We start from the raw sequence: 9,327 nt of genomic DNA on the forward strand, positions 1-9,327 counted from the left end.
TCTCCAGCAGGAACTTGTCTCCGTAGAGGTAGAAATAATACTTTTTGATTCCGTCGACGACTGCCAGCAGTTCCTTCTCGACCGTACTGTAGTTCCTCTCGGCGGACTTTAACTTGCGGCTGTGGTAGGCCACGGGATAAATCTCACCATCCGTTTCCTGCATCAAAACTGCTCCTACACCATCCTGTGAAGCATCTGTTCGAAGGATAAAAGGTTTTTGAAAATTTGGCAACTGAAGAATGGGCTGCTTACACAAATTTTTTTTCAGTGAATTGAAAGCATCCTCCTGCTCATCTCCCCAGCGAATCTTATTCGGAGCGTGTTTCTTAAGCAAGTCAAAAAGTGGGAGAGCTAACACTGCGAAGTTAGGCACAAAGCTACGGTAATACCCCGTCAGCCCCAAGAAAGATCGTACTTGTTTCTTAGTCGTGGGTCGTGGTGCATCTTTAATCTTCTTAATTTTGTCGTTCTGACAGCTACACCTTCCCTCACCTAAAGTATGGCCAAGATACTGCACTTCTTTAAATCCAATTTCACACTTACTTGGCTTGACAGTCATATTTGCACACCGTAACCGCTGGAATACCTCCTCAAGGATCTTCAGATGCTCCTCGAACGTAGAGGAGTGAACCAGAATATCGTCAATGAATGCTTCCACTCCTTTGACGCCTTGCAACACTTGTCTCATGACCCTGTTGAATACAGCTGGTGAGTTCGAGAGTCCGAACGGAAGTACTCTGAACTGGTACAGACCTGCAGGACTAGTAAAAGCTGTGACCTCTCGACTCTCAGGGTGTAAAGGTATCTGGAAAAAAACTTTTGTTAAATCGAGTTTGCTAAAGAACTTGGATTCAGTCAGTCTGGAGAAAATAGCTCTTTGGTCACACATTGGTTCTGCATCTGTTTTTGTAATAGTGTTTATTTTCCGATAGTCTCCACATATACGCACACTACCATCTTTTTTCTGCACTACCACTATAGGACTACAGAAGGGGGACGTAGATTTTTCAATGATTCCCGCATCTGCCATATCCTCGATCTCTTTCTTTACTGCGTCCACTAATCTCATAGGTATGGGATACGGTTTCTGTCTCACAACTTTAGAGCTAGTTAGTTCGATATGATGGTAATTAACCCTTGCAACCTTTGGTCTATCTGAGAATATGTAACTAAATTGGTTCAATAAGCATCTTAACTGTTTTCTTTCCTCTGGTTTTAAGGTGTCACTCACTTTCACATTATCGATGGTCTCGGTCTGCCACGATTGTGCAGTGACGGGTCCGTCGTCACACTCGCTTTCTGGAATTACCGCAGCGGCACAGATGTACGTTGTGGTGGAAGTACTGCCGAGTTTCGAGGTTTTCTGCGAAAAGAAGGCTTTAACATACTCGAGATACTGCTGCTGTTGCAAAGACCAACTGTTGGCCCCTTCTCTTGTTATGCAAAGCTTTGCGTCTTGCTTCGCCACAACTCTCTCAACATAGGACGCACCTCCTGTATCAGCTGTGAAGTATTCCTTCAGCATGTTTATGTGGAATCGTTTTTGTTGATTTCCCACTTGTATTAAATAATTATGATTAGACACTTTATCCACAACATCATAAGGGCCCTTCCACTGTGCTAGTAACTTATTATGAGAGGTGGGTAAGAGGATAAGGCATTTATCACCAGCCTTGAACAGACGTACCTTTGCTTTCCTGTCGTAGTATGCCTTCTGCGTCTCCTGAGCTTTCAGCAACTCTTGCTTAGCCAGATCGCAAGTAGACTGAAGACGATTTGCCAGGTCAATGACGTAAGTGTATGTTGTCTTGACTTCGATGTCTACTCCACTATCGTCCCACAGCTCACGCAAAATCTGAAGAGGTCCTCGTACTGTTCTCCCATAAACGAGTTCAAAGGGCGAGAACTTCAAAGAACTTTGGGGAACTTCCCTGTAAGCAAAGAGAAGTGGTGCAAGATAGCGGGGCCACTCCTTCGGCTGCTCTGCTGCCATCCTCTTGAGCATCTTTTTAAGTGTCCCATTAAACCTCTCACAGAGACCATTACACATCGGATGATATGGAGTTGTTTTTAGTCCCTTAATCGACAATAGCCTGAGCACTTCCTCCATCATTGCAGAGGTAAACTGTGTCCCTCTATCACTCAACACTTGCCTGGGAATACCGATCCTGCAGAAGATTTCCACCATGGCTTCGGCGACGGTGACAGCATCTATATTTCTGAGCGGCACTGCTTCTGGCCACCTCGTGCTGAAATCCACGAGTGTGAGGATGTACTTACATCCATCGCTTGCTCTCGGGTGGATTGGTCCCACGATGTCCACGGCGACTCTTTCGAACGGTTCGGAGATCAGCGGCATAGGTTTCAATGGCGCAGGTTTCACGCGTCCGCGGTCACTGGTCTTTTGACAAATATCACATGAGCGGACTAACCTTGATATCTCCTGACCCATGCCAGGCCAAAAGAACTCCGCCTGAATACGGTCAAGCGTTTTCTTCTGACCCATATGCCCTCCGAGAGCAGAGTGGTGACCCAGCCGGAAAACAGCAAGACGATACCTCGCTGGAACGACGAACTGGAGACGCTCCTCTCCATTTAACGCCAGAACCCTTCGGTAGATCCTCTTATTCCTCTCGATGAAACAGGTTTCTTCATTAAAAGACCAGTTCAGAGACTTCTCCGCCAGCTTCCTTCGCACTGATTCTAATGAGGAGTCGCTCTTCTGCTCCTGTACAATATCCTGAGAATTTATCAGGTCACTTACCGACGTCAGTGGAGTAAGCTCAACCTTCCTCTTCTCCATGCTTCTGGTAATGGCGACACAACCTGTTTGCGTTGCAGCATCAGCACCACAACTATTTCTAACTCCTTTGATGTTTCCGATGATAACGTCGAATATTGGATTGACCATCACGGCTGCTGTAATTTTTCCTGTAAAGAACGGACTGTCTACGTGTATGATTGCTTCTGGAACATTAACAAAGGATCCATCAATCATTTTAATAGTAATCCTCCTCCCAGTATATTGTTGAGGAAGAACATACCTTCGTTTCACAACACACCCTGACGAACCGTTGTCTCTGAGAACACTTACCCGAACACCACCTACTGACCCTGGCTTAACAAGGAGAGAGTTCTGCTTATCAGGATCCGTGGAGGTAGCAGATAGTCAAAAGTTGTGCACGCAGGTTGTTTGATGTTTGACCTCTGACGTTTCCGGAGACTGGGGTGATGGGTCTTCTTCACTCATAGAGGCAGCTGCTCCTTTTTGCCTGTAATCATGACTTTCTTGATTCACTGCACGCCAAGGATACTTACGTTGTTGCTGTGGTTTCGACTGCGGAGAATTCTTGTGAGTTAAGGTGGGATGTAACTTCTGCTGCTGCTGCAAAGGTAAGTCTTGCCTTCTCTGCTGCTGACCCAGTGAAGAGACTGGCTTCTTCCACTGCTTACGCGTATGATACCCAAAGGCAGAAAAATGGGCATCCGCCTTATCAGCCATCTGCTCTGCTGTCTTGGTCTTGTGAATCTTAAATTGGGCAACGAGATCCTGAGGACATGACTTCTCCAGCTGAGACCGTAACACCAAATCTCTGAGACCTTCCTTCGTGTTCGGCGTCCCATCCTTCTCCAGCCATTGATCCAGGTAGCCTGACAAACGAACCAGGAACTGAGCGGCAGTTTCTTTGTCTTGCATCATCGCACGATTGAACTGAAGTTTTGCCTCGTCGACCGTCAGCCCGTACGCCCTCATCAATGCTGACTTCATCGACAGGTACGTCTTGTCACTTGCGTCGAGACGATGGAGGATTTCTAAGGGCTTACCTTCAAATAGGCTCTGGAAATGAAGCTTCTTTGTGGCTTCGTCGAACTGATAGAGCTCAGCAAGATCTTCAAATCTGTGAATATAGGGCTCAATACGCTCACCTTCTTTAAATGCAGGTAACCTGATGTGCGGCAAGGTGGATGGCTGGGCAGGGGAGCCCCCGTTCGTCTCCGTCTGCACACGAACCATTTCCAGCTGATGCCGGCGATTCCTCTCCTCCTCCTCTATCTTCATCTGCTGCATTTTCAGCTCATGTTCACGCTGCCTGTCCCGCTCTTCTCTTTCCTCCTTTTCACGCTCACGCTGCCTCGCTCGTTCTTCTCGCTCCTCAGCCTGACGTTTACTCACGTAATCTACAATAGCCATGGGGTCCTCAAGCCCCATCAGCTTAGCCTCCTCTACATAAACTCCTGCAGACATCTTGCTTTCTGAAGAAAAGTCTAAAGATGCTTGAAAAATTACACTACACACCACTTGTCACTATAGAATCACTATCATTTAAGCACTCAATTACTCTCGTTGTCATGTCCCTGTTCGGGCGCCACTTTGTCAAATTCTTATCAAAGTCTTTCTTTCTAATCAAGATTTATATCAGTCTTCTTTATCAAAATGTTCGAAGTCTTTAATTGTTCATGATTTACGTGTTTTCCTTTATACACTTATTTATAATCCCGGTTCATCCTTGACAAGATCTGACAATTCTTTCGTATCTTATGAATAAAGTTATTCATTGAATTAACTTCAGAATAATAGAAATTCAGAGTTTATAATCTAATTCAAAGTTTATATATATATATCTCAATGTTTTCTTTTTCCATAGTTCAAAGTCTCATGTTAATTGTTTGTTTATATTTAAAGGGATCTTAGACACAGGGAGAGTAATGTAAGTTTTATTTATTTTAGTTAATAATAATTTCAAAGATAATGAAATTTCGAGAGTACGTTTCTTTTCATTATTGTTCGTTCACGGCACGGTACGTACTTCTGTGGTTAACATTCCTTTACTCACGTCAATTATTTTCAACTGTATGAGGTTGAGGCTGAGGCTGAGGAGATATTCAATTTCCGATGACGGCGATGCGGCCTGCAGGTCGCCGATCAGCAGTGATTTTCTAAAATCAGTTTCAGCTCAGGTTGCTACCTTTTCTTCCGTGAGTCGTGAGAGAGAGTGAACGTGACTCGTGCCCACCTGCCCGTTTGTCACGCGCATGCGCACAGGTACCCAAGAGTTGCCACATGTCGCTTGGGTTTCCATGACAACGGGTAGTTGTCAGGTGTTCCTATTTATTTCTATTATTTAAATGAATGTCCAAATGAACACCTGGACACTATGAATTTATTGATTATCTATTATGTATTAGTTATGAATTTATTGATTATCTATGAAGTATTATCTATGAATTTATTGATTATCTATTATGTATTAGTTATGAATTTATTGATTATCTATTATGTATTAGTTATGAATTTATTGATTATCTATGAAGTATTATTTCATATTCATGAAGTATGAAGGATTTCGGCGACCATTTTGCTTTACGAATTCTCATTTCCTCATTCATAAGACGTGTAACGAAGGAAAGTTCATGAGAGAAGATGACAGTCAAGAGCTTTTCTCCTTGAAACTTTTGGAACACGAATGCGGATGGCGAGGAAATGGGGGGGGGGGTGAGGGGTGGATAGTGAGATACAAAGCTCGAGGAAATGGGGGTGGGGGGTGGGGTGGGGGTGGTGGGGTGGGGGGTGGATAGTGAGATACAAAGCTCGAGGAAATGGGGGTGGGGGTGGGGTGGTGGTGGTGGGGTGGGGGGTGGATAGTGAGATACAAAGCTCGGAGGAAGAACGTATAAAGAAATGTATAGATAGATAGATGTGTGTGAGGGAGTGTGTGTGTGTGTGTGTGTGTGTGTGTGTGTGTGTGTGTGTGAGAGATAGATTAGATAGTATATAAAATGATGTTGCTGTGAAGTTGGATATTGAAAATAGTCGAAGATGAAGAAAGTTATAGGGTTAGGTTTACTTGCAAAGCTAGACATGCCTCAGACATCGACCAAACGAATATACGGATATTATTTTTCAAAAAGTAAAATGCATGAGCCACGTGCATTACTAAAAAAAAGAAAAAAAAGAAGCAGCAAATATTGTTTCTGAATTCCTTCCAGAGATTCCTTGTAAGATGCCGGCGCTGCGGGCAAACCCTTTTTCCATGAAGGTTAGAGAAGGTCTTTTATTGACTTTATATTGCATATTTCCTTCGGCCTTTTGGTATTGAGAACTAAGATCCCTTTGTCTATTTTTTTCTGAGGAATCGCGTGTTTGGTGTATCCAAGAGGCAATAAAAAATCGCATTAATAAACAGTATTATCAGATATAATTTTATTTACTAGTAGATACGTTGCCTGATATTTAATTGAGGATCTTTTTCATTCACATGTAGTTCTATATTTGTTTAATCGTCATGTTTTTCGGCGTTATGTGGAGGCCCAGTGAGTCGATGGCGGTCAGTGAGTCCCCGTGAGTCATAGCTCCAGGAGACTCACATCCTTGGCAGGAGATTTCAGCCTGAACGGCCTAATGCTCGTGCGATAAGGATAAATCTTGCCGGTCGTAACAGAAGAACGACCTTGCACGTTGCAAAAGCGACTTCTCTTTCGCTCCACTTTCTTTCGCATGAAGACGAAGAGCGAGTGTAAATCATGCTAATCTCGCCACAAATGCTGAACTAAGCGGGAAAATATATATATGTATCTATATGGAAAAGTACGGGGGTTGAAAATACATACGGTAAGCAAAAAGATATACATACATTTTGATGAAATCGTAGGATGTGGCATTTTGTTTCCTGTATTTCAGATTCACAGTTTGCTATACCGTTGGGAAGGAATACATTGAAGAGTATTGATATTTTCAACCATTACACGGTTTATCCTCATATTTCTTTTCAGTTTTGTCACTTCAACAGCTTAAAAAGTGTTTGAAAATATCATGGGAAAATCTGTCGTTAAAAGCAATGTAGGAAATAACCAGTTTTAGGTGAGCGTATCACAGGCGAAAAAAATATTGTTCTAAAATGAAAATAAAGAAACGTGAACATGCGTTTCCTAATCCTAAGGGTATACTGATATCTGCTCTTCCTTCTCAAAGAACGGACAAATAAATATCAAAAGGGAAAATGAAAACAAAATAAAAAAAAAAGTAAAAACATAAGAATCATATTCATATAGAAATTATAAGAATAAAGAAGAAGAATGGTAATGACTGTAAAGATAAGATGAGAAGAGAAACGAAAAGAAACGAAAAAAAGAGAATTACAGAAACCCTTCAGCCAAAAGGGATTTAATCGACAGACCTTTTCCCCCTTTTGACAAATTTTCCGTCGCTCATTTCAAGCCATTTCCAGTCTAATTGGCTCAGACGTAGGATTCGAAAAATATTCCGCAGTAATACAGACGTAGTATTGGTGCTCTATCTTATTTATCATCGTTCCTTCCTTTCTCTTTCTTTTTCTTTTTTCTTCCTATTTAAGGGTGAGTATAGAATGTCTTTGAAGGAAGAGGAAGGGAAAGCATATTGTATTTGAACTATTGCTCTTTAAATTAGCTTAGGCTGCAAGTTCTTCCCGTGTTTTAGTTTTCTTGGTCTCCTGCAAATATGAATCTGAACCTCTTTCGTGCGCAAAATGTGTGTGTTTGTGCTGTAGGTTCTATTTTACAATGTATATATCGTTGCTGATAACCCTTATGACACGTAATGTAGGTAATACGCATGTAAATAGGAAAGGAGGTGACCTAGAAAAGGCTAACTGGCTGCGGCTGAGAGAGAAAGGGGTTCAAGAGATTTCCTAAGAGGTTGTACAGAAAGGAAATAGGATTTTGTGATCTAGTTTGTCGTGTTTCTGGCTTCTATATCGAAATATTAGTCTCTGGGAGTCAGTGGCGATCAGTCTCCTCGAGTCATAAAGATTAAATTTCTTTCGTGTTCAGATGAAAGATATGGAAATCATGTCAAGTAATAAAAATGTGTAGTCAGGTGACTCGATGTCCCTACTGATGAAGCTTCCGTGTTCAATTGATGTTTCGCACTTGTAGAAGGGTATGAGTGCACGACGTATAACGAAGGGAGGAGGGAGAGAAAAAGGGAGGAAGATAGATAGGAACTAAATGGAGGGAGTAAAGAGGAGGGGATGTAAGAGCAAAGTTAACATACTCGTTTGTACATGAAGGCGAGGACAGAAAGAAGACCAAATCGAAGAGTGTGGAGATAAGAGGTAAAAGGGAATAAAACCCAAAACGCAACGAGAATTCCTTCACAAAAGTCCGGCCAGTCAGAGATCCTTCCTCGGTGCTTCAGCCAGAGCATTCATCCTCGGGGAAGCCTCCTGATGCCAGATCCTACGCGGGTAAGTGCTTACTCCCGACGGCTCTAGAAAACCTCCCAGACGAACTTCCTTGTCGGTGAGGCTCAAATGTATAAAATTTCGGCGAACCACTTTGCTCGGCGGACTCCTCAGTCTTTAAGAATAATGCGCATTAACGGAGTAAAATGCAGCGAAGATGGCAGTCAGGAGTTTCTCTCTTGGATATTTAGCAACACGAAGGAGGAAGGCGAAGAGAGGGAGGCGGAACTGAATACTTACCGAAACAAAAGCACGGTCAGACACCATTGAGGAGACAATGACTGACGACACCTACCTAGGAAACATGAGTGTGTGTGTGCGTGTGTGTGTGTGTGTGTGTGTGTGTGTGTGTGTGTGTGTGTGTGTGTGTGTGTGTGTGTGTGCACGCATATATGTATGTGTGTGTGTGTGTGTGTGTGCATGTGTGTGCGTGCATGCGTGTGCGTGCATGCGTGTGTGTGTATAATTTATATATATACATATATGAAAATATATACATACATATATACATATATATATACATATATATATATATATATATATATATATATATATAGAGAGAGAGAGAGAGAGAGAGAGAGAGAGAGAGAGAGAGAGAGAGAGAGAGAGAGAGAGAGAGAGAGAGATGCACATATTGATACAACAGGTTAGATACTTAAGATAGATATAAGAAATGATACAGACGGATTTAGTTGCAGAGCAAGACGTAAATTAAACTTAGATGAAGAGAGAAAAACGAGCGGCCACATCCGGTGCCGAAAAAGGCAGAGATTGTTCATGAATTCCTTTCTGAAATTCCCCGGAAGGTGCCGAGGATGCTAGCAAAGTCTCTTTCATGAAGATTAGAAGTCTTTTATTGACTTTACATCGCAGTCGCACAGTAAAAGCAAAATGCACATTTCCTCCGGGTTCTTGTATTGACAATTGTGATTCTTTTTCACTGGAGAAATTCGTGTTTGCTATAGCTAAGACCGGATCAGGAAATGTCAAACACCTATTTAGATATAATCATGTTAATTTGTGGTTCCGTTTTCCTATATATGGGTATGTGTGTATTTCAGATATTTTTTATACCGTGAGTCACTGGTGGTCAGTGAGTCTCTCC

At 42.4% G+C, this 9,327-nt stretch overlaps 2 protein-coding genes across 3 annotated transcripts in view; both read right to left on the reverse strand.

Moving 5' to 3' along the window:
- Positions 1-2,998, reverse strand: part of LOC113811983 (uncharacterized) — a 3,301-nt gene extending 303 nt beyond the window's left edge. The window contains exons 1-3 of one of the 2 annotated variants that reach the window (XM_070144810.1): positions 1,688-2,998; positions 544-1,363; positions 1-195 (exon numbers count right to left, since the gene is read on the reverse strand). The exon at positions 1-195 is cut by the window's left edge and continues 303 nt beyond it. In XM_070144810.1, the coding sequence (XP_070000911.1) occupies positions 1-195; positions 544-1,363; positions 1,688-2,998 (2,326 nt within the window). Of the gene's footprint in view, positions 196-543 lie in introns of both variants that reach the window. The other variant, XM_070144809.1, reaches the window with a different exon arrangement.
- A 163-nt stretch (positions 2,999-3,161) lies between these two features.
- LOC138867863 (GRB10-interacting GYF protein 2-like) lies at positions 3,162-5,076 on the reverse strand. Its single transcript, XM_070144811.1, has 2 exons — positions 4,836-5,076; positions 3,162-4,254 (listed from the first exon to the last, which is right to left on the reverse strand). The coding sequence occupies exon 2, from the start codon at positions 4,244-4,246 to the stop codon at positions 3,170-3,172; it is 1,077 nt and encodes a 358-aa protein (XP_070000912.1). The 5' UTR covers positions 4,247-4,254; positions 4,836-5,076; the 3' UTR covers positions 3,162-3,169.
- Positions 5,077-9,327: the final 4,251 nt, after the last annotated feature.

The sequence above is a fragment of the Penaeus vannamei genome, chromosome 32 (assembly GCF_042767895.1).
Source record: "Penaeus vannamei isolate JL-2024 chromosome 32, ASM4276789v1, whole genome shotgun sequence".
NCBI classification, from domain to species: domain Eukaryota; kingdom Metazoa; phylum Arthropoda; class Malacostraca; order Decapoda; family Penaeidae; genus Penaeus; species Penaeus vannamei.